The sequence below is a fragment of the Mustela nigripes genome, chromosome 2 (assembly GCF_022355385.1).
Source record: "Mustela nigripes isolate SB6536 chromosome 2, MUSNIG.SB6536, whole genome shotgun sequence".
NCBI classification, from domain to species: domain Eukaryota; kingdom Metazoa; phylum Chordata; class Mammalia; order Carnivora; family Mustelidae; genus Mustela; species Mustela nigripes.
Window position 1 is genome coordinate 211,434,185 of NC_081558.1, and position 26,089 is coordinate 211,460,273.

A 26,089-nucleotide genomic window follows, 5' to 3' on the forward strand; every position below is an offset into this window, starting at 1 on the left:
TTATTAGAAGCAAGTGTAAGACTACTTCTGAATTCTTGTCTTAGGGTTCTGAGGGGGTAAACTGGGCATGAAAGTGCTTGTGGGAAGCGGATTCTGTACACATAGCAGTAGTCCTGAAATGCAGCATTTTTTTTGTCTACTGCAAATTTCAAGTATAACTGATTGAAGATGGTTCATGTTTTATTTTGTTTTGCAGAATGATTCATTCTTTATTGGAGGCTTATTGAGAATTGGTTATAAAATAGAAAATGTAAGTGTTAAACACGGGAAACCAGCATGACCACTGCCGATAAAATGGCAGATGTCTCACTGCTCGTTGCACCATGAATTGGGTTCTCAAGTTAGTGTTTTACATGTAGTATTTGCTAGTATTGATTTCTGTATTTTGCTTAAGCAGTCTCCTTATTTTGGGGGTTTGCGTCATTCCCTCCTCCCCCATATGTGAGTGTAATTTGGGGCTGCTTTTACACATTGATTCTTTTTTTATTTATTTGGTATATATTCTCCCAGATGAAATTATTAGGTCCAGGGTGTGAACATTTTTTTTTTTTTTAGATTTTTTTTTTCAATTTATTTATTTGTCAGAGAGAGAGAAAGAGCGAGTGAGCACAAGCAGGGGGAGCAGCAGACAGAGAGGGAGGGGGGGAGAAGCAGGTTCTCTGCTGAGCAGGGAGCCCAATGTGGGGCTCGATCCCAGGACCCTGGGATCATGACCTGAATGGAAGGCAGCCACTTAACCAACTCAGCCACCCAGCATCCCAACATTTTTGATACGTAATTACTAGATAATCTCCAGATAAAATGAAAGCCAATTTTCATTGCTCCTGGTAAAATAAACATCTACCTGTTTCCCTTAAACCTGATGTGAGCATTGATAACTCTTCTACTTCTGAAGTCATTTCAGACTAGAAGTACGAATAACATTCCTGTGAACTCCTTACTCTTTGTGAAGATCTTTGCACTGAGTGCTTATTTGCACAGCTGCACTCCTCCTGTTTATTTTCTTACTCTTCTGTTTGCCATAGACCATTTAAAATACACAGGCCCTTTCAGGCACCTTGCTCTGCTTTAACCTTGTGGTAAGGATGAAAGTCCTAGTTTAGATGAGATCTGAGACCTCTCATTCACCTTGTCTTCTTGCATCCTCCTTCTCCCAGGGCAGCTGCTGGCCAGGTTGTCCACCTCAACTTCCAGGTTTGTAGTAATTGAAGCAGCATCTTGGGCTCTGAGGGTAGCCTGAGGTTACTTGACGATGTGACATATATGAGTCCATGGTATCTATTAACTTAGATGTTGGGGTCCAGCCATTCTAGGTTTCATGAGTAATAAAAATACAAGATTGTATAAGTTTTTATTAAGAATCTGAAATACTGTATGTTAAGTTTATGGTATCACATGTATATTTAAAATTAATACCTAAGGGTGTCTGTGTGGCTCAGTGGGTTAAAGCCTCTGCCTTCAGCTCGGGTCATGATCCCAGGGTCCTGGGATCGAGCCCTGCGTCAGGCTCTCTGCTTGGCAGGGAGCCTGCTTTCTTCTCTCTCTCAGCCTGCCTCACTGCCTATTTGTGATCTCTGTATGTCAAATAAATAAATAAATAATCTTTAAAAAAATAAAATTAAAACCCAAATCATATTCTTCATCTTTTTGATACAGAAAATCTTGGCAATGGAAGAAGCTTTGAATTGGGTGAAATACACAGGCGATGTAACAATTCTACCTAAATTAGGAGCAGTAGACAATTGTTGGCCAATGTTAAGTATTTTCTTTACTGAATGTAAGTATAAATGCTTTAAATTGTTACCTGACTCAGTTTTTAAAGCCATTATTTAGGAAAATGGGATGTGTGTTTATGTGATCTCTTACTTATTTTAGGATCTTAAGGAATGTTTTCTCTTAAAAAAAATCTTTTTCTATTGTAAAGAAAAGCCTGAATAAGAGAACTGTAACCTCATAGTTAGGTTTTTTCTGTATTTCCTGTCTTAATGATTTCTGTGATGTCACACTTCTAAAAATCTTACCAAGTTAATGCTGTAAGTTATATATAAAATACCCCCAAAAAGAATCCACAACTGGAACCTCATGTATTCTCCTTCAAAAGAGAATTAAATAACAGAGCTAAGATTATAATTTTCATGTTCCTGATGACCCTGTCATTCTTTGGTGTAATGAAACTGCCATCTGTATTTTTTTTTTAACTTTGTGAAATAGGTCTCTCTAAAGCATTTGAATGTTAGCAGTGTTTTTATAGTATAGTTGTAGGGATCTTGAAACAGGACTATTTAGCTCTTTAGTTTATGACTGGTAATTTCCCATCACCACTTGAGAAGGGGTTAAATTTTATACTGTTGATCTAAGTGGTAGACAGAAATTAAGCTTAAACACAAAGACAGGTTTTTCTGATACTACATACTAGGCTGTATTACATTGATAAAGGTGGTTCTCATTGTTCTGGAGGTCTGTAATTAAAGGGTAGATTTTATGGTAGAAGTAGAGGACCAATATCATGTATTAGGCATCCATGGAGGGTTGCTTCTCACATTCTCTCTCTTTTTCTCTCTGTTCTCTTCTTTACAATAGCTCTATAAGGTAGCTCCTATTGTCCCTATTGTAGAAATAAGCAAACTAAGACTTTGGGAGGTTAAGTGATACTTCTACAGTCTCTTGAGTTGTAGAACCGAGATGAGAAATTAAGTCTCCCTGATTTCAAAGCCCGGGTTTTTATCCTGTAATTTTACTCTGTCCCTTATTACCTTATTTGATGAACTTCTGAAATTCTTCCTTAAATTTAGATTTTAGATACCTTTTCATCTTGGAAATGTATGTGTTTGGCTAGAGGCTTAACTATAGTTTTGTTGGGATAAGTATTAACACTTAAATCTATAGCACCAGCTAAAAATACAGGAAATGAGGTCTGATAAACTTGTAACATAAATTTTGGTTATTACCTACTGCATTTTAATTAGTTTATCAAATTAAAACATTTTTTTAAAAATAACATGTATTTCAAATAACATCTTAACATTTCATTTGTGAGAGTCAAAATGTTGAATTAAGATACTTAAAATTCTTTGTTACATTAAATAGATTTAGAGAGTTTTCCAGGTTTTTGGTCTCAAATATTTTTGTTGAACATTGTGCCAGGTATACCATAGGTGCTCAGTAATGTTTGTTTAACTAACTTGAGTAATTATGAGGCCTAATTGGAATATTATGACTGAGGATTTGTTTTAGGTACACTTAGAACTTGTGTAATAATAAGTGCTTTTTTTAATGTTAAATAATAAAACAGATTAGATTCAAAAGCAATGAATCTAATGTATTCTAAAACATTTAATTAGTTGTTCACCTTAGGTTATTATTTGATACGTGTAAAATATTACAAGAAACATGTTATTAGAAAGTGCAATAATTAATTGATCTTATGGACTGACCTATGTAACCTAAGTTTTAGAACTTTAACAATACCAATTTGCCTTTTTTTTTTAAACAAATGTTCTCTCACTCTTTCCTAAAAATAAAATTTAGACAAGTATCACATAACTAAAGTTGTAACAGAAAACTGCAATTTGCTTGAAGAATTTAAAACTCAAAATTGTGCGGAATGTATAGAGGTGAGAATAAATACTTACTTGTAAGTATATTTTAAAATTTATCTGTTAGAACTTCTATTAGCATTCAGAAAGTTCAATAAAACTGCTGTTTGTCAGCACACAAGGAACTATTGTAACATGTTTAAGGGAACATTTTAATAAATTTTGATTGGAATATTTATTTTTTTGGAAGAGAAAAACAACATTTTGATCAGAATTTTTAAATTTTACGTTTGTATTTTAAATACACATATTTATATGACATTAAATAAATTTGTAGAATTTTGAATAATAAACATTTAAATGTATTTTAAGAGTTAATTGAAAGTTAAAATTTGATTTTTTAAACTAAAAGATTTTTAATTAGTTGAGGAAATGTAATTTTCTTTGATAACAGCTTTGTTGAGATATAATTCTTATGCCATAGAATTCATTCAAAGGAAATTTTTTTTTTCAAAAATTTTATTTTTGAGTAATCTCTACTCCCAATGGTGGGGTTCAGACTTAACAGCCCTGAGATCAAGAGTCACATTCTTTACCAACAGAGCCAGCCAGGTACCCTGGGAAATATGATTTTAACTAAATTTTTAAAGAAGGATTTAGGAAACTATTTAATGTTCTATTTAATTCACTTACTAAAGCCACTTATAGGATCCGGTTTATTTTAATCTGTTTATTTTGAAAATTTGATTATTTGAAGTGAAAGCTTCCATTATATCTATACCATCTTTGATTTCATTCTTGCCAATTTTGCTGCCTCAATTTTTGGCAATTAATATATTCAACATTGTCTCTATGCTACCAATTTATATATCATTTTTTAAGCACCCAGGATTATTGTATAATATCACATTTTCTAACTTAAAATTTTACCTTGCCTCTGTGTTTTCCCCTGGTATATGAGGTATTTTTAAAAGTGGGCCTGCCAAATACTATACACAAGGGGATAAATTGTTAGTTGTTATTCATAATGTGGTGGTTTTGTTTACTTTTTAATATTCCTTTAACAGAGTTAGCATTGAATCATCAGAAGCAGATTTTTAAAAATAAATATACCCAAATATTAGCTATTGGGTTCTCATTTTTTATATAAGTATCCCCCAGCTTATTTCTGTTACCAGAAGTAAAAGCCCAGAACCATTTTTCCTAGATATTGAGGTTCTTGATTGTCTTTGCTTTTAATTGATGGGTCTTCTTTCACGTTGGTTTCTCAGCAAGGAGAACTAATGAAAATGAAAGGAAATGAAGAGTTTTCAAAAGAAAGATTTGATATAGCTATTATCTATTACACCAGAGCCATTGAATATAGGTAAGAGCAAAATAGAACAATGAGATCCTTTTTGTGTGGCAGATCAAGTTGGAATGCTAGTCAGGAGAAATAAAAGCAAGGCAAGGAATTGGAGAGAGTATCCTCAACTTGCTATGTAGAATAGATTTTCTTACCATTCGGAATTAGAAGTGTTAGGGATGGCCTGGGTAGATGAACTTAACTGAGTAGTAAAATTCAAGCAAGTTAGGCAGAATTGTGAATATTGCTTCTACCCTGCCCATTTTCTCTTAGGCTTTCCAGTATAGGTCACCTGTTTTTTCTTGTTCTCGTTTTGCCTTCAGCTAATACCTTCCAAATTGTTAACTAATCAGAAAGGGCTAGTTACTAATAATTAAGATATTACCCATTCAGGAATTTTTGCTTTCTAAGAGGGGACTTTTAAAGGTTAATAGTTGGAATTGTTGAGAGAGTCTGTGTTCTCTCTACCTCATCTTCTGTTTGGTCAGCTGCAAACAGAAATTTTAAGCTAGAAAAAAAGCTAGAAATTTTTAGCTTTCCATGCATGTGTACCTTATACTTGGTTCCTACTGATATCTTAGCTGTGCCATCTAATACTGTAGCAGTCTTTGGAGGATGTGCTGTAGACAGCTACTGTCTTTCCTACCTTGCTTATCTCCATGGGGAATGAGTGAATCAGGGTAGCACACCATATCTGGAAGGCTGCTGCTCTGTTCTGAGGAAAAAAACAGATTAAATGAGAAAAGACAAAATTTGAAATGAAGCTATTTAAATTGTTGAAATTTACAGACTTTGTCAGAGTTCTTTGTCAAAGTGGTATAGTCCTGACTTACATAAGTATAATTCTGTCCTTTATACTTACACCATACTTGTGATCTGCTAGCTTTTTAATATGCCTCATTTGATCCTCATAATGTTCCTATGAGCTAGGCAGAAAAAGTAGAACATTTTGAATATAATGAAATGTAGGTTGATTTGAACAAAGTTACTGAATAGGAAGTAAAGGAATGAAGACTTAGCCAGTTAGGTCTCTGACTCCTATATTCTTTCTGCTCTGCCACAAAGATGTAAAGTTTTTGAAAAGGTTTTCATGCCTTATTTTTTCTGTGAGCTTTTTATTTGTTTTGTGCGTAATGTACTTTACTGACCAAACATTATTTCTTTTAAAGACCCGAAAATCATCTTCTTTATGGTAACCGAGCTCTTTGTTTTCTTCGCACTGGACAGTTTAGGTAAGTTGGTTAGAGTACCCGTCACTGAGCTGTTACGTTAAATATGCATTTTTTGAGAAATACTTCTGTTCTGCAGATATACAAGAAAATCTTTCAGGAGTTTTTTGTCAGTCATAGTTAAATGGTTAAAGGGGCTCTATAGGGTCTATGCTAACAACGACAGCAGCAGCTGTTCTGATTGAGTGGATAACGTATGTGCTGTTTTAAGTATTTTACGTCGTTCCTTAGGTCTCAAAACACACTTAACAGCTAATGTTATTCTCCACATTTACATTTGGGCAGACTTTTACTTACTCATAAGTACTGATGTCAACATTTGAATACAGATCTTATCTGATGATGTTGAAGTCTTTGTTTATAGTACCTGTGTTATCTTCTTTTGCTCTCTTAATTTATTCTGTATAATTCTGGAAGACTTTTTGCTGTTTTCTATAGCTTAGTATAAAAAAATTAAGTAGATCTCATTTGTAAGTGAAAGAAAGAAAAGAAATTTAATGGTTTAACCATTAGAGTGAAATCATCATTAATTCTTAACTAATTCTTAATTTATTAATTAATTCTTAGTTTCTTATGTTGCATTGAGTTTTTATTAGTTGAAAGAGATTGTTAACACTGCACCATGATTTTGTTGTCCCTCAGTTTAAAATTTTTAGGATATAAATTACAAGTATTAATAGAGAGCAATGTATGCTGTTACATTTAATTATGTCTTGCCTTACTGTAAGAAGGGCTTAGAGTGGCTTCAGGGATAAATCTGCTTGGTAGAAAAATATTAAAAACACAACAAAACAAACTAAAAACCAGTTTAGAGCTGGGGATCCTCAAAATAAAGCTATATAGGGATAAGGTCCTACACAGTTAATAGTTATAATTCATACTTGTATTTGACCTTTCTGTTGCTTAAAATAAAAGGAGAAAACCTGACAAGTTACATGATTCTCACTGTCCATGAAAAAAAGGACAGAAGTTGCTCAGGTGAAGCAGTTTTCCTGATGTTTAGTTTTGGAAGAAATTCCTTGTATGACTTACAAGTAACATGAAGTGATTGATGGAGTAGAGAAGAACCTCAGCAGCATTCCTGTTCAAAGCAGAAAACTCCCTGAATGTGCAGTTTTGGGTTTCACAAATAAATTTTTCTGTGGAGTTTTCTCATGAAAGCAGAGAGTCTGAAACTAGTGGTTTTTAGTTGAAGTACTTATGGTTGGGATGCGGGAGGGTGGGAGTGGGGAAGAGAGTATATTCCAAGTATGTAGCTTTTAAAAATAACATTTGTTTTTCTTTTATTGTAAACAGAACACATTCTCATGGTAGAAAATTTGGAAAATACAAGAGTTTAAAAAGAAGAAAATAAAAATCACCAGTAATCCAACCACCTCGGAGAATACCGCTGTATTAACGTTATGCAGCTTTTAGATGGCTTAAGCCGTGGATAAAGCGAGGCTATCTAGACTAGAGGAATGGATGGGCTGGACACAGTCTTCCATCAATACCACTGTCCTCAACTGGTTCTGACAAGAAATGAGCTGCAAATGTCCTTAGGTTATTGTATCTGGCTAGGTCCAGAATTGCAGATTTCCTATGCTGTTTGATGGTGAATCTGTGCTTTCAAGATGCATAGGTTGGCAACTTGGCTAGCCTCTTGTGAAAATCGAAACCTTGATTGGGCAAAAGGTCATCCACTCTGCGTAGGGGAGCTCCCAGAGCGGAGAGGCAAGCCAGGGGGTTTCTGCCCTCTTTCATGAGTGTTGAATGCTAGACACTCGAGGAAGATCCTCTTAAAACTGCGCTGGAAAGGAGGTGCATCAAAGTAGAATTACAGAAGCCAGGTAGCCTGGTGAGGCAAAGGTCAAGAGCAGGGTTGTGCATCAATCCTTGTACCTCCTTCCTGAGAGTCTATCTAGCTTGTGGTTCAGCACCATCGAAGTTTTCACTAGATGCAGGTTAGCAACATTTCCTTCTCAGGCAATCACCGATATGTATTAGATGTCAATGTCGGAAACATTGTGCCACACAATTTTCTTGGTGTTTCCCACCTTCTCACATGTTGTTTATATGCCTTACTCAGTAATGTAGGGATAATGTTTTCTGAGTTTACAGTACATCTCACTCCTAGTGGAGTGAGTAGATAATGTGACTTCAGAAAGGAACACATTGCCAGGGATTCACTCGTGCCATTGAAACAGAAGGACCCATGCCCTTTAGCTGAGTTACCATGTTGGGATGTATTGAAGCTCTCACATCTGAGGTTTGGTAGATCTGTCATGGGAATCTGGCTGAGCAGCTATGGGACACCTGGGAGTAAAGCATCCAACCTCCCTGGCACTGTTCTGAGCACTTTATGCATACAGGCTCAAAAAACCCTCAACAACCCTGTGAAGTGGGTGCTGCTATCTCTTTAGAGATGAGGAAACAGAAATGGGAGGTCAAGCAAAGTATCCACAGAAACTAGGTGGGTGTGATGGAGCCAGGCAGCCTGGATGCAGAGTTTCTGCTCTTAATCCCGATGGAAAGGGGTTGGTAGAATCAAAGGGCAATGTGAAAGCTGAAAAAAAAACTTAAATGGTTCAAATAGTCGATAAACATGAGTATCCTTATAGGACATGCAGATTACAAACTTTGAGTCTCTCTTTCATGTCCATCAGATTGGCAAAAATTTTAAAAACCTCATAATACCAAGTGTTTGAGAGGATGTGGAACAAAAGAAACTTGCATACTCGGCTGGAGACAGTGTAAATTGGTGCAATCACTTTGGACAGCAATTTGGCAAGGTGAAGATGTGCATACTCTGCAGCCCACTTCTAGGCTCCTATCCTCCAAACTCAAATGTGTACCTGAGAAGATACGTACAAGCCTTCACAATAGCATTGTTTGTAAAAGTAAAATGGAAACAACTTAAATGTCCATCTGTGGGAGAATGGATAAATAAATGATGGTATATTCATACAATGGAATTTTATGCAGCAGTTAAAATGACAATGTTGAGTGAAAAAGCAAGTTGCAGAATGATTTGTATGATGCGATTTATATAATGTCAAACTATGCGAAGTGACAAACACATTATAGTTAATTCATAGTTATGTATTAAAAATGTTTTATAAATGCATGGGCATGTTGAACACCAGTGGAGTGGCTGTCTCTGGGGAGAGAAAGAAGGAAAAGGATTGGTGATGAGAAAGTGGTACACAGTGCTTGTCGACTCTAACAGTTCTGTCAGAAGATCTGAAGTGAATATGGCAAAATGTTAAGATCTTGCTAAGCTGGTACAAGAGTGTTGACTATTTTAATGTTATTCTCTGTACTTTTATGTATACTTGAAATATGTGATGAAAAGTTATAATAGTAAAATTAAAAATGCACATAAGATAAAAAAAAAAAACTGTTCACTAAAATAGCAAGGATAAAATAAGGGAAAGTGATCTCGAAAGAAGAGAAATGTAAGTGTTTTAAGACTAATGGTGGGGAGCCCCAGGTGAGATATGTGTGGGGAAAGTGCTTCATTAAGAAATGGTCAAAGTGCTGGTGGTGGCTTTAATGCCAGGTAGTCACAGTTCGTACCACCTTTGGATGAATGTGGGTGAGCCCAAGAGCCCATCTGAACTACCGTTCATCATACGTGTGCACCTCCAGGTCTGCAAATGTTGCACTTGGGAAATCTGTGGAATGGGGCCGGCGGGTCAGGTCGGGTCGGGGCGCTGTGTGGAAATATGCTACTTTCTGCCACAGCTTCTGCTGAGTCCTTCAGGCTCAGGACTGTGTGCACTGTATCCCAAATGCCCATCATGGCTGCGATGTCCTTTTATTCAGGTTTTCCAGAAGTTCACTTTACAATTTGGCAGTTATATATAGGGAACTTAAGAATGATAGTTTTAATCGAAGTAATCATATTTTTAAAGGAGAATCTAAAAAAAGTAATTAGGTATATCCATGGCTTCTGTAGTTACAGTACTTATGTGAGGTGTATCATCAGGCTGTGCCTCTTTACTGTTTTATTCTTTTTTTCTGGTATTCCTATGTGGAAATTTGAATTCTTTGATGGGATGTGATAAACTGTGTAAGGGGAAATGTAATTGGAAAAAGGGAAGGCTGAGCCTTGGATTTTTTTAAATTTACTTTGGAAAATTATGGAATTTTAAACTTGGCATTTACTTTGACCTTCAGTGTTTAACTACCTACCATATTCCCTTCTATTAGATCCAACTTATGATTAATAGCAGGCAGATAGCCTTTAAATGACTTCTGGTTTTTGGTTTTGTTTTGTGTTTTTCTGAATTTCTCTGAGGCCAGAGGTATAAATCAAATCAATGTTATGTTCCTCTGAGAATTTAAAAAACTCTAGTGTGGGGGTGCCTGGCTGACTCAGTCAGGGGAGAATGTGTGATTCTTGATCTTGGGGTCATGAGTTGAGTCCCAGGTTGGGCGTGGAACATACTTAAGAAGAAAATCCTAGAGCATGGGGGGAGCTTTGGTGTGTTTTATGTATTTCCATAATATCTTATGCGTATATAAGCACTTAGTATGTTGGACCAAATGAAGTTGCCATTTTTATAATCCAGAATGTAGGCAGTTTTGTTTGATTCAGTGTGATGTGCATATATATGTATGGGGGTGTGTGTGTATTTTTTTTTTTTAACATGGGTGGGAGCATACTATACATACTGTTGTACTTCTTGCCTTTTTTTTTTTTTTTAATACTTAAATCTCAGAGCTTGTTGTGTATTAGTGTATATAGAGATACACCCTTATTTATGTTCATGGCTCCATAGTCTTCTACTCAGTGGATTACTGCTGCTTTGGTTAGTTTATATTAGAATATAAATTACTTAGTTTTAAAAAATTATAGCTTTGTAATGATTATCCTTTTAGTTGTGTTCTACATTCAGGTGTGAGTATATCCTGATAAATTCCTGATTTCTTTTACTTGGATGAAAGAGCTTATGTAATTTTTTTAAAAAGATTATATTTTAAAAATTTATTTGATAGAGAGCACAAGTAGGCAGAGAGGCAGGCAGAGGGAGAGGAGAAGCAGCTTCCCTGCTGATCAGGAATCCTGATGCAGGGCTTGATCCCAGGACCCTAGGATCATCACCTGAGCTGAAGGCAGATGCTTAACTGCCCAGGTGCCCAGAGCTATGTAACCTTAATTCCAGACATTAACTTTTGATTTAAATGTTTGTATTTATTCAGTCGGTGGTTATCACTCACTGCATATTTGGCAGTAACCATCTGAATTCTGCTTTTGTTGCTTCATTGTAAGATCTAGGAATTTGGGGAGTAACATCATTATTTCTTTGTTGGTCTTAGGCCCTAGAAGTGATGATTTATAGTAGGGAAGAAAGAAAGTTATAATCCTTTTATGACTTGTGAAGTTCATACATATATTCTAGTTTGAGAGAGTTAATAGCATCTTCTTTTCTTCTGAAGTCCAGATTCAGTTAAGAAATAGACACGGAAGACGAGGCTCATGGTGATTCAGTCTTCCCTCCAGTGCTAACACAGTTTTTGGAGAGTAGGGCCTTACCAAAGAGTCTGAGGCCAAGTGACTTCTTGTTCACCCATGGTCACAGACAGAACTGGCAACGGGGACCTTTGTGAACTTTAAGCTTGGAGGAAAAGGGAATCTGGTATAATGATAGTGTTCAGTATAAGATTCCAAAGAGAGAAAAAAAGAGGTTTAGCCACGTAAGATTAGTGCCCCTCCCCAGCATTATTTATCCTCAGGAAAAGTTAGTGAGGGGTGGGGAAGGAGAGAGCTCAAAAGTGATTAACCTAGCAAATCCACATGGAAGCTAGAGGAGGGAGAAATACGTATTTGCTCCCAATGTGTTTTAGGGCAAAATGTGCCATATTGTATATGAAGGTGAGAGGGCTGGAGAAGTAACATTTCCCCATGTAATATGTATTCTGTTGGAGCATCTAGTCTAGAATATTCTTTCTTTCTTTTTTTTTTTTTTTTTTAAAGATTTTATTTATTTATTTGACAGAGAGAGATCACAAGTAGGCAGAGAGGCAGGCAGAGAAAGAGGAAGGGAAGCAGGCCCCCTGCTGAGCAGAGAGCCTGATGTGGGACTTGATCCCAGGACCCTGAGATCATGACCTGAGCCAAAGGCAGTGGCTTAACCCACTGAGCCACCCAGGCACCCCTAGAATATTCTTTCTTAATCCTCTGTTCAGTACTCTTACCATTTTGTCAGATGGTCTTCAGGAGTAAGTAACCATTTGCAACTCTTGAGTCTTCCTGTTTTCATAGATGTATCGTGTAGATGTATTGCCCTTGCTAAAGTCATACCAGCTTTCAAGTCTGTACACCTCAGCTACACTAGGTTGGATGAGCAATCACACCATGTAATTTATTATGCCTACTTTGTTTTAGTAGGAAGATGTGGTCATATGCGAGTAAATGTGAAAGTACGTTATAATTTATAGATATTTCTATATATATACACACACACACTAATATATTTATAATGTATGTGATTGTAACAACATAGTACTGTGGTTATAGTATTTATTAATTATAATAACAGTAACATTCAACATTGATTTAGTAAGCATGATTGGTGTTCTGCTTCTAGCCATGTCAGAAATGAGCAAAACCAGACATAGTTCTGTATTCTAGACAGTGGGCCAGCACTGGGAGGGCGGATATTGTACTCATGAAATTAATAGTGTGTCGGATGGCCTGAATACAGAGGAGGGGAGTGGTGGTCAGGGACTAGACCAAGGAAGGTCTTTTAGGCTACATAACTGTGGCCTTGAAGAGCATCGATAAATAAAGGATTTTAAATTGAGGTGAGATGCCATGATTAGGACCTTAGAAAGATTAATCTGGTTGTAGTGAGGAGAATGGGTTTGGAGAGGATGCAGCATGAATTGGGTTAGGACACTGTTGCAGTACTCTAGGCCAGAGGTGATGGTAGCTTAGTGGAGTAATGGTAGCAGAAATGGAGGAGAGGAAGGATTTGAGATGTTTTGGAGGCAAAATGAGCAGAGATTGCTTATGGTTTGGTGTTTGGAACTATTATGAACTTTTGCCTTCAGCTGCTTCATGGATTATAGGCTTACTCCCTAATACTGGGATCAGTGGAAGAGATACATTTGTAGGAAGTACAACTTGACTTCACTCCTGGACATCCTGCAGGATCCCAGGATGAAGGATTGAAGGATCCCAGTTGTAGTGTCACATCGGCAATGAATTATGTGGATCTGGACTCCAAGGAGGTATTTGGGCAAGAGATGGAGACTTGGAATAGTTAACCTAGATGATTTGAAGTTGCAGATGTGGATGAGATTGCTTGGGGAGGTGGGTCTCAACTTTTACTGCACCCTGGAATCAACCTGGGAAGAAATAATCCCAACCCAGAGATTTTGATTTAATTAATTGGTCACTGGGCTTCTAGCAGCCCCCCCCCCCCCATGGTACTCATGTGTAGCCAAGGTTGAGACCCACTGGTGTAGAGCAAGGATGAGCTGAAAACTGGGACTTAGCCTTGAGGGACACTAGTAGTGGCCAATTAAGGGAAGATGAACCAGTGTGGGAGAGGTAGCCAGAGAGGTAAGAGGAAAATCGGAAGTGTGACATCATGGAAGGAAGAAAAGGAGTGACCGGTAGTGCGTGTTGTTGCTGAGAAGCCAAATGGAATTTAGATTGAGCAATATGGACATTTTTTAGTTGCCATAGGGGGAGCTGTGTATGGGAAGCTTGTAGATCCTGGGTTGGAGTGGGTTGAGATGAAAGGAAATGGAAATAGTATAGGCAGTTGTTGAAAGCATTTGCAGAGGGAAGCAGTGGAGAGATGAGGTGTGCCATTGTATTAGGATGTGATTTTCATTGCCAGTAACAGAAAACCCTATTTAAATGGCGAAGAAAACCTCATTAAAGAATGCAGAGGTGGCTCTAAGGTTGTATATTTAGTGCCTCAACAATGTTATTATCAAAGACATAGGATTTTTCTAGTCTGTGTGACTTGGACTCGACAGTGTGCCTCCTCTTAATATGTAATTCACATATTAAGCTGGACGTTACCGTCTCCAGCAAAAGAATCACTCTTAAAATCTTCAGAAAAAATTACACATACTGCAAAGTGTATAATTCATAAGAATATAGGTTGAATTTTCAGAGTCCTTACATGAGTAATTGATACCTACATCACAACTCTAGTACCTCTGAAATTCCTCCTCCTAATCTACCTACCTTCTTCCCCAGGTTAACTGTTACCCCATTTTCCAACGCAGTGGGTTAGTTTTGCCTGTTTTTGTGCAATGTAAATAGTCATGGTATGTGCTCTTTTATGTTTGGCATTCAGCATTGTTTTTCAAGATCCATATTGTTGCATGGAGTTGTACAGTGTTCATCTATTGCATGAATATACCACATTTTATCCATTCTAATGTTGATGGACATTTGGGTAGTTGCTAGTATTTGGCTTTTACAGATAGTATCATTGTGAACATATGTATTCATTTCTGTTGAGAATCTAATTAAGGAGTAGAGTTGCTGGGACAAGGGTATGCGTCTATTAAGCTTTCATATATAATTTCCTATATGGTTGTATCGTTTTGCACTCCTGCCAGCAGTATATGAGAGTTTTGGTTCCACGTCCTTACTAACACTTATTATTTTTGTCATTTCATTTAGACATTCTGATGGGTATGTAGTGATACAGTGCTATGATTTTAATTTGCATTTCCTTAAGTCAGTTAAGGTTATTTAAGTTGAGCATCTTTTCATATGCTGCTTGACCGCTTGGATATTCTCTTTTGTGAAGTACCTGTTTGGATCTTTTGCTGTTTTTGTTTGTTTGTTTGTTTTGTTTTTGTTTTTCTTTTGAGTCAATGTCTTATTCTTTAGGTTTTTTAAAAAAACGTTTTGGATTTGAATCATTGGTCAAATATATGCATTACAAATAGCTTTTCACACTCCGTGGCTTGCCTTTTCACTTTTTTTTTTTTTTTTAAAACAAATGGGTGATGCTAACTTGAACATAGTGCTGTTTATCAGTTCTTTTCCTTTATAATAAGCACTTTTTGGCTTCTGTTTAATAGTCTCTGGCTTTTCTAACATCAGCTAAATGTTCTGTGTTTCTTTTAAAAGCTTGATTATTTAACTTTGCAGTTAGGTAGGTTCAAGATGGGTATGAATGTCTAATTGACTCATCACTCTTTCTTAAGAATATGTTTTCTTGATGCACTGCAGTGGTCATTTTTGTCATCTAGATAAGGTGACTGTATGCATCTGTTTCTGATTTGTTTATCCTAATCTGTTGGTCAGGTCATCTGTCTTTAGATAGACTTTTTTTTTTTTTTTAAACTATATACAGTCTTTTAGTAGGTACTGCTGTCTGGTAGTATAAGTTACCTAGTTTTGTTCTTCCCTGTAAATCTTTTCTTAAGAATGATGAGTCCTCTAAACTCTCATTGGGCACTCTCAGCACTGGGCATATGACTACCCCCAAACCAGGCAGTAGAAAGGGGAGTGAGATTGCCGTGATTGGCTTAAACTTATTAAAATTAATCATCCTCATTTTACATATGGGAAAGCAGGCCAGAGCATTAATAAGTTCCCAAACAGTCCTGAGGAGAGTTAGTGGTTGTATTGAACTTACCTCCCTTCTGTGTTTCAGCTTTTATGCTCTGTCCACAGTGGTTTAGCTGATGTGTAAAAGATCTGGGAGGTATCTTTTAGGAGATCAGAAGTCTTGCAGACATGCAAAAGTAGTGCTGAAAAACTATGTAGATAATAACAAGTTAGACACAGATAAGATGTAGATATGTGTAGGAAATATTCCAGAAATAGGAAAAGTAGTTATTCCTGGGTAGTTGTGATTGTGACGCTGGGTGACTTTTTCCTTTTATTTTACTTTTCTGTATTTTCCAAATTTCCTATAATGGACATATATGGATTTTTAAAAATTAAGAAATTATTTTTAACTAGGTTTTTTCTAGAAAATTCAAGAAGTACAAATAGATACACAATTTATCGTGCCTTTATGAAATAAATAAAAGTGAATATTTCTTGTTTTTCTTTTTAGAAATGCACTTGGTGATGGAAAGAGAGCTATTATCCTGAAGAGCAATTGGACAAAGGTAGGTTGCTTTTATCTTTACATTGGGCAGGTAATGCCGTATAACTTTTGAAAAATCTGTGTACAGGATGTAAATTTATATGTAGAAATGCTGGATAAAATTATATCAAGCTCAAGAATGTGAGAGGGGAATCTTCAGTTCCATAATCAGAAAGGAGACTTAACACAGCAGTGAGAGGCTGTGTGTGTCTGAGCCAGACAAGTAGCGCGTAGAAATGTTGAGAAGCTGGAGGGTACCTTAATGACTGAGATGTCCGCATCTGCACATTCTGGATGGAGTAAAGACTTCACAATGAAAAATGAAACTTAAAACTTAGGAGAGGAATCATAGGAGACTGCTTTTAAAACCTTGAGGTGGGAAAGGATTTATTAAATAACACAAAGTGCACAAATCAGTATTGGGGGTTTCATAAATTTGAATGTATTAAACTGAAAAACTTCAGGGGCGCCTGATTGGCTCAGTGGGTTAAGCCGCTGCCTTCGGCTCAGGTCATGATCTCAGGGTCCTGGGATCGAGTCCCATGTCGGGCTCTCTGCTCAGCGGGGAGCCTGCTTCCTCCTCTCTCTCTCTCTCTGCCTGCCTCTCTGCCTGCTGTGATCTCTCTCTGTCAAATAAATAAATAAAATCTTTAAAAAAAAAAAATAAACTGAAAAACTTCAGTATGTCAAAAGACACCATGAATGAAATCATAAGCCTGGAAGGAGATAATTTGTCCTAACTATGCAAAGAGCTATAATAAATAAACTCAGTAGAAAATGGTCTAGTACATAAACATGCATTTCACAGAGGAGAAATCATGAATGGGCAGTAGAAATAACCTATGTTCTATTTCCTAGCACTTAAAATTGTAGTTAGAAAACCAAAACCAAGATAGCAGAATAGAGAGCTTCCAAACATATCTACTTGTACGTAAGCAAGTAAGTAAAACAATGTGATACTGTTTAGGTCCTTTAGTTCGGCAAAGGTTAAAGAGACTAGTAGTCCCAAGTGTTGGTGAATATATCTACCAACAGGAACCTTCCATAAACCAGTGGGTGAGAATTGGTTGCAGCCAACTTGGAGAGCACTATGATGTGCATACGCTGTAATTATTCTAAGTATGTGTACCCCACAACATTCTTGGAATATGTACACGTGGCAAAATATGCGAAGTGGTCATTGCAGTGGTGTTTTAATGGCATAGAAGTGCAGATACCTACCTATCCATTGATAAAGCAGGGATAGATAAGATATTTTCACTTATCAAAATTATTCTTCTGATCTGCTCTGTCCCTCTTTCTTAAACACCCATTATGTCTCTGACCTCACTCCTACCACTCTCTGCCTTGTTCACTCTTTGTTGACCTGTTGGCCTCCTCAGCTGTTCCTTATATATGCCAGGCCCACTCCCCATTTGTACTTGTTTTTCCCTCTGCCTAGAATTGAATACCTTTCCCCAGAGCATGAGCTAGCTCCCTTATTTCCTTTCATGTTTTACTGAAAGTTTTCTCAGTGGAAGCTTCTTGGCCACATTACTAAAATGCCAGGGCTACCCCTGCCTAGACAGTTGCTACCCTCTTGCCCTGCTTTACTTTTTTCCTGTTGGCATTTAACATTATTGAACATGCTGTATGTATTATTACTGTGTGTCCTCCCCTACAATGTGAGATCCATGAGGATGGATTTTTTTTTGTTTGTTGACTTGGTTCACTATTGAATCTGGACTGCCTGACAAGCTGCTTGGCACATAGCAAACATTTCCTAGTAAATATTTGTTGACTTTGTGAATGAATGAACTGAATACTAGATTGCAGTTGGAATAAGTTAACTGGTTGACCAGCATTTATAGATTTTAAAAAATAGTGTTGAATGAAAAAAAGCAGTAGAAGCATAATATAGGCCCGAAAGATACCTTTCAGACTCATGATGATGTTTCTTTCTGGGCAGTTAGAGAAGGAAGCATTAGAGAGGGTACAAAGAGGATTTTTGCCATATTTATTTCTTTTAGTAAGAAAGAATCTAAAGCAAATATAGCAAATGTTAGTGATTAATTCTAGGTGTTTGTGATATTAACCACTGTATTTTCCTAAATCACAAAAATACCCGACTTTTTTTTTTTTTTAAAGTAGAGCTTCAGATAAGACACAGAAGGATACATGTTTCGGACTTCATTCCTGGCTTTACATAATTTGTTTTTAAATCAGAGTGAGTATTAATCAGAGAATTTTAGAGTCCTCCAAATTATGATTCATGTGGCCGAGTAGTGTATCAGAATCTGGGGGATTGTGAAATTCCCCAGGTGGACTCCTGCATCCAGATTTTGGAGTCTGTTTTTAAATACCTCATTCTACAGATGAAGAGATTGAGTCCCAGAGAGGTAAAGTGACTTTTGCAAGTAAGAGACATTAGTGGATTTAGAATCCAGCATTGGATGTGCTTCTGTTTGAGAGTGATCAGTTTGTGGCTGTTTTTACTAGGAGTCATTGTGCTTGGTAGAGAATCTTTGTTCATCACTGAACCTGGCATTTGTCAGGTGCTCCATAAACAAACACTTATTCTGTGGATGATAGAATTCTTTTTTTTTTTTAAATTTTTTTTCTTTTTTTTCCCCCATTTTATTTTATTTCTTTTCAGTGTTCCAAAGTTCATTGTTTATGCACCATAGCCAGTGCTCCATGTAATACGTGCCCTCCATAATACCCACCACCAGGCTCACCCAACCCCCGACCCCTTCCCCTCTGAAACCCTGTTTGTTTCTCAGAGTCCACAGTTTCTATGGTTTGTCTCCCCCTCCCAATTTCCCCCTTCTACTGAAACTCAGAGTCTGAATTTAGTTTTCTAGAGTTACCATTGAATTTTCTGTTGTCAGTTCAGAAAAAAGGAGTACTAAAAGATTCTGAATTACATTGAGGACGATGTAGAATGTTTTATTCCTGGCTTAATTTATTGAACAGAAAATTTTCACTCTCTAAACTACTTTTTTAAAGCAAATTTAGGCTCACAGCAAAATTAAGAGGAAGGTAATCTTCCATAAACCTCTACACATGCATAGCCTCCCCCATTATCAGCATCCCCCAGGTGACTGGTATAATTTGAACATTGATGAACCTACACAGACACATTATAATCACCAAGGTCCATAGTTTAAGGGTTCACTCCCTAAGTGTTATGCATTCTTTGGGTTTGGACAATGTGTAATGACATCCATTATTTTGATTTATACAGAGTGTTTCACTATCCCCCAGATCCCCTGATCTGCCTTTCCAAATCCCTGGCAACCACTGATTTTTTTACGTCTCCATTAGTTTTACGTTTTCCAGAATGTCATAGAGTTTGAATCATACAGTATGCAGTTCTCAGATAGGCTTCTCTTTCACACATTACATTTCTGCCATGTCTTTTCATTCCTTGATAATGATTTCCTTTTAGTGCTGAATAATACTTCATTGTTGGCTTGTGCCAGTTGATTTATCCATTCACTGAAGACACTTTTTTTAAAGATTTATTTATTTATTTATTTATTTGAGAGAGAGAGAGGGCGCATGAGAGAGTAAGTAGAGGGGAGAGAAAGAAAAAGGCTTCCCGCTGAGCAGGGAGCCCAGCGTGGGGCTCGATCCTGAGATTCCTGGTTCATGACCTTAGCTAAAGGCAGACACTTAACTGAGCCACCCAGGCACCCCTACTGAAGGACATTTTTGTTGCTTTCAAGTTTGGGCCATTTTGAATAAAGCTGTTATAAATACCTACATGCAGGGTTTTGTGTTGACATGTTTTCAACTCTTTCGGGTAATTACCAAGGATTGCTAGATTGCAGTGATTGCTGGATCATATGACAAGAATATGTTTAGTTTTAGTTTTTTTTTTTTTTTTTTTTTAAATTTATTTGAGAGACAGAGAGAGAGGAGCAAGGGGAGGAGGGATAGAGGGAGAAGGAGAAGCAGACTCCCTGCCATGCAGGGAGCCCGATGTGGGGCTCAGTCTTGGGACCCTGGGATTATGACTTGAGCTGAAGGCAGACACCCACCCAGGTGCCCCTAGTTTTTTGTTTTGTTTAAGATTTTATTTATTAGAGATATAGAGGTAGTGAGAGAGAGAATGAGAGTCGGGAGAGGAAAAAATAGATGCCCCACTGAGCAGGGAGCATAGTGTAGGCTCAGTCCCAGGACTCTGGAATTATGACCTGAGCTGAAGGCAGATGCTTAGCTGACTGAGCCACCAGATGCCCCAAAAATATGTTTAGTTTTTTAAAGAAGTGCCAAACTTTTCCAAAGTGTCTGTACCATTTTGCATTCCCAGCAGCCACAAGTGAGAGTTCCTGCTTCTCCATATCCTCGTTGGCATTTGGACTTGTCCCTTGGTCATTGCAGTGTTGGTTTTAATGGCATATGTCCTGAATTTTGACCTCCCTACTAGGTGTATGGTAGTATCTTGTTTTAACTTGCATTTCCCTAATGACATACGATGTGGAGCATCTTTTCATGTGCTCATTTGCCACCGAATACCTTCCTTGATGAGGTGTCTGTTAGGATCTTTTTTAATTAGTTGTTTTCTTTTTGCTGAATTTTAAGAATTTGTTTATATTTTGGGTAACAGACCTTATCAAATATGTCTGCTAAATATTTTCTTCTTGATTGCAGCTTGTCTTCTCATTTTCTTGATAGCAACTTTCAGAGAGAAGTTTTTAAAGTCCAGCTTATAAGTTATTTCTTTCATTGATCATGCCTTTGGTATGGTATCTAAAAAGTCATTACTATTTTTGCATTTTACATTTAGGTCTGTGATTCACTTTTAGTTAATTTTTGTGGAGAGTATAAGGTCTAGATTCTTTTTTCTTTCTTTCTTCCTTTTTTTTTTTTTGCATGTAGAAGCCCCAGCATCACTGTTGCAAAGGCTCTATTTACTTCATTTTATTACCTTTGTTATCTTCATCAAAGATCTGTTGACTATATTTATGTGGGTTCATTCATTTTATTTAAATACACATGTTTTATGATAATTGCAGAAATATTTGTATAGATGAAAAATACAAATCCTAGCAAGTATTAAAAAAATGTAACTATACCAAGGTAATTTTTTCATTTTCTTTTATTGGAAAGAAGTGCTCGTTAAAAGGTAGCTTAAACTTCAGAAGCAAAGGTGAACTGTGCAAGGTGCATTCTGTACTTCTACTTCAGAGTAACTATGAGCCCATGTCTGTTTAATCATGCCTCTAGGACATAAACATATATAACAAGGTTCTCTGTAGATTCTCTGAGGGTGGGCCATTGTTCTGCCTTCTTTCCAGATAGAGAAGACTGGTACAATGACATCTGCCCTGCGTGTGCTTTCAGGCCTGAGAGAGGATGTCATCGTATCCCATACAGGAGGAATTTTTATGGTATTGTCCATAGGCATTTGTTGACATTTCTCTCTGCATTGCCTTTTGATATTGTTATGTAGCATACAAACCGGTAGCCTCACAGATGTCCATAAGAACCTTTAATATTGAGGGGTATATTAAGACTTTTGTTTGTGAATGACAAAACCTAACTCAGATTTGGCCTAAGTAGTTGGCTCATGTAATTGAAAAGTCTAGGCATTACCTTCAGGCATGGCTGGATCCAGGTTTATACACATTTTTCTTCCCATTTCTCAGTTTTTCTTTCCTGTTTATTAGCTTTATTTTCAGTCTCTTTTCTCCCTTTTCATTTAGTGTTTCTTTTTAGGTGGGTTCTGTTGCTGTATTGAGTTCACTGATGTTTTTTCTTCTACAATGTCTAATCTTCCCCAATTTCATCTGATGTATTTTTTCACCTTAAATGCTATAACTTCCGTCTTTAGAATGTCAGTTTGAGTGTTCTTTATGTGTTTCATATCTTAATATGTTCAGTTTTTTTTGACTTCTTGAAGATGTGGAATATGTTTATAGTAACCGTTCTAATGTTCCTGTCTACTAATTATTTGTGTGTGTGTGTGTGTGTGTGTGTGTATTATCTATTTATTTATTAACATTTAATGTATTATTTGTCCTGGGGTACAGGTCTGTGCATCATCAGGCTTACACATTTCACAGCACTAACCATAGCACATACCCTCCCCAGTGTCCATAACCTAGCCACCCTATCCTTTACCCCCCAAACCCCAGCAACCCTCAGTTTGTTTCATGAGATTAAGAGTCTCTTACAGTTTTTCTCCCTCCCGATCCCATCTTGTTTCATTTTTTTTCCTTCCCTACACCCACAAACTCCACCCTGCCTCTCAAATTCCTCATATCAGAGAGATCATATGATAATTGTCTTTCTCTGATTGACTTATTTCACTCAGTATAATACCATTAGTTCCATCCATGTTGTCATAAAGGGCAAGATTTTGTTCTTTTGATGGCTGAGTAGTATTCCATTGTGTGTATGTGTGTGTGTATGTGTGTGTGTGTGTGTATACACACATACATACATACATACACACCATATCTTCTTTATCCATTCATCTGTTGTTGGACATCTAGCTTCTTTCCATAGTTTGGCTATTGTGGACATTGCTGCTATAAACATTGAGGTGCATGTGCCCCTTCGGATCACTACATTGGTATCTTTAGTGTAAATATCCAGTAGTGTGATTGCTGGGTCATAGGGTAGCTCTATTTTCAACTTTTTGAGGAACCTCCATACTGTTCTCCAGAGTGGCTGTACCAACTGGTATTCCCACCAACAGTGTGGGAGGCTTCCCCTTTCTCCACATCCTTGCCAACATGTCATTTCCTGGCTTGTTAATTTTAGCCATTCTGACTGGTGTGAGGTGGTATCTCATTGTGGTTTTGATTTGTATTTCCCTGATGCCGAGTGATGTAGAGCACTTTTTCATGTGTCTGTTGGCCATCTGAATGTCTGCAGAAATGTCTATTCATGTCTTCTGCCCATTTCTTGATTGGATTATTTGTTCTTTGGGTGTTGAGTTTGATAAGTTCCTTATAGATTTTGGATACTAGTCCTTTATCTAGTATGTCATTTGTGAATATCTTCTCCCACTGTGTCAGTTGTCTTTTGGTTTTGTTGACTATTTTTTCCTTTGCTGTGCAGAAGCTTTTGATCTTGATGAAATCCCAGTAGTTCATTTTTGCCCTTGCTTCCCTTGCTTTTGGCAATGTTTCTAGGAAGTTGCTGCGGCTGAGGTGGAAGAGATTGCTGCCTGTGTTCTCCTCAAGGATTTTGATGGATTCCTGTCTCACATTGAGGTCTTTCATCCATTTTGAATGTATTCTTTGTGTGGTGTAAGGAAATGGTCCAGTTCCATCCTTTTGCATGTGGCTGTCCAGTTTTCCCAACACCACTTGTTGAAGAGACTGTCTTTTTTCCATTTTTTGTCAAAGATTAGTTGACCATAGAGTTGAGGGTCTATTTCTGGGCTCTCTATTCTGTTCCATTGATCTATGTGTCTGTTTTTGTGCCGGTACCTTACTGTCTTTATGATGACAGCTTTGTAATAGAGCTTAAAGTCTGGAATTGTGATGCCACCAACTTTGGCTTTCTATTTCAACATTCCTCTGGCTATTTGGGGTCTTTTCTAGTTCCATATAAATTTTAGGATTATTTGTTCCATTTCTTGGAAAAAAATTGATGGTATCTTGATAGGGATTGTGTTAAATGTGTAGATTGCTTTAGGTAGCATAGACATTTTCACAATATTTGTTCTTCCAGTCCATGAGCATGGAAGGTTTTTCCATTTCTTTGTGTCTTCCTCAATTTTTTTCATGAGTACTTTATGGTTTTCTAAGTACAGAGTCTTTGCTTCTTTGGTTAGGTTTATCCCTATGGTTTTGGGTAGAGTTGTAAATAGGATTGACTCCTTAATTTCTCTTTCTTCTGTCTTGCTGTTGGTGTATAGAAATGCAGCTGATTTCTGTGCATTGATTTTATATCTTGACACTTTACTGAATTCCTGTATGAGTTCCGGCAGTTTTGGAGTGGAGTCTCTTGGGTTTTCCACGTGAAGTGTATCATATTGGCAAAGAGTGAGAGTTTGACTTCTTTGCTGATTCAGATGCCTTTAATTTCTTTTTGTTGTCTGATTGCTGAGGCTAGGACTTCTAGTACTGTGTTGAATAGCAGTGGTGATAGTGACATCCCTGCCATGTTCCTGACCTTAGGGGAAAAGCTTTCTGTTTTTCCCATTGAGAATGATATTTGATGTGGGTTTTTCATAGATGGCTTTGATGATATTGAGGTATGTACCCTCTATGCCTACACCGTGAAGAGTTTTGATCAAGAAAGGATGCTGTACTTTGTCAAATGCTTTTTCAGCATCTGTTGAGAGGATCATATGGTTCTTGTTCTTTCTTTTATTAATGTAGTGTATTACATTGATTGATTTGCAGATGTTGAACTAACCTTGAAGCCCAGGAATAAATCCCACTTGGTCATGGTGAATAATCCTTTTAATGTACTGCTGGATCCTGTTGGCTAAACTTTGGTGAGAGTTTTCACATCTGTGTTCATCAAGGATATGGTCTCTAATTCTCCTTTTTGATGGGGCCTTTGTCTGGTTTTGGGATCAAGGTAATGCTGGCCTCATAAATGAGTTTAGAAGTTTTCCTTCCATTTCTTTTTTTTTTTTTGGAAGCAGTTTCAGGAGAACTGGTATTAATTCTTCTTTAAATGCTTAGTAGAATTCCCCTGGGAAGTCGTCTGGCCCTGGGCTCTTGTTTTTTGGGAGATTTTTGATGACTGTTTCAGTCTTCTTACTGGTTATGGGTCTATTCAGGTGTTCTGTCTCTTCCTGGTTCAGTTGTGGTAGGTTATATGTCTCCAGGAATGCATCCATTTTTTCCAGATTGTCAAATCTGTTAGCATATATTTGCTCATAATATGTTCTTATAATTGTTTGTATTTCTTTGATGTTGGTTGTGATCTCTCCTCTTTCATTCATGATTTTATTAATTTGGGTCCTTCCTCTTTTCTTTTTGATAATTCTGGCCAGGGGTTTATCAATCTTACTAGTTCTTTCAAAGAACCAGCTCCTAGTTTCATTGATCTGTTCTGCTGTTCTTTTGGTTTCTGTTTCATTGATTTCTGCTCTGATCTTTTATGATTTCTCTTCTGCTGGGTTTAGGCTTTCTTTGCTGTTCTTTCTCCAGGTCCTTTAGGTATAGGGTTAGGTTGTATACTTGAGACCTTTCTTGTTTCTTGAGAAAGGCTTGTATTGCTATATATTTTCCTCTCAGGACTGCCTTTGCTGTGTCCCAAAGATTTTGAACAGTTGTGTTTTCACTTTCATTTGTTTTCCTGAATTTTTTCAATTCTTTAATTTCCTGGTTGACCCACTTATTCTTCAGTAGGATACTCTTTAGCCTCCATGTATTTGAGTTCTTTCCAACTTTCCTCTTGTGATTGAGTTCTAGCTTCAGAGCATTGTGGTCTGAAAATATGCAGGGAATGATCCCAATCTTTTGGTACTGTTGAGACCTGATTTTGACCCAGGATGTGATCTATTCTGGAGAATGTTCCATGTGCACTGGAGAAGAAAGTGTATTCTGTTGCTTTGGGATGGAATGTTACAAATATATCTGTTATGTCCATCTGGTCCGGTGTGTCTTTTAAAGCCTTTATTTCCTTGTTAATCTTTTGCTTAGATGATCTGTCCATTTCAGTGAGGGGGTGTGTGTTAAAGTCCCCTAGTATTATCGTATTATTGTCAATGTATTTCTTTGATTTTATTGATTGGCTTATATAATTGGCTGCTCCCATGTTAGGGACATAGATTTAGCTCTTCTTGTTAGACAGACACTTTAAGTAGGATATAGCGTCCTTCTTCATCTCTTATTATAGTCTTTGGCTGAAAAATCTAATATGTCTGATATAAGGATTGCCACCCCAGCTTTCTTTTGATGTCCATTAGCATGGTAAATTGTTTTCCAACCCCTCACTTTCAATCTGGAGGTG

At 37.1% G+C, this 26,089-nt stretch overlaps 1 protein-coding gene across 1 annotated transcript in view; it reads left to right on the forward strand.

Moving 5' to 3' along the window:
- Nucleotides 1-26,089, forward strand: part of TTC3 (tetratricopeptide repeat domain 3) — a 130,172-nt gene that overhangs the window by 15,806 nt on the left and 88,277 nt on the right. The window contains exons 6-12 of the mRNA XM_059392334.1: nt 197-250; nt 1,657-1,777; nt 3,529-3,614; nt 4,808-4,902; nt 6,051-6,113; nt 16,142-16,196; nt 21,460-21,552. Coding sequence (XP_059248317.1) covers nt 197-250; nt 1,657-1,777; nt 3,529-3,614; nt 4,808-4,902; nt 6,051-6,113; nt 16,142-16,196; nt 21,460-21,552 — 567 coding nt within the window. The remainder of the gene's footprint in view (nt 1-196; nt 251-1,656; nt 1,778-3,528; nt 3,615-4,807; nt 4,903-6,050; nt 6,114-16,141; nt 16,197-21,459; nt 21,553-26,089) is intronic.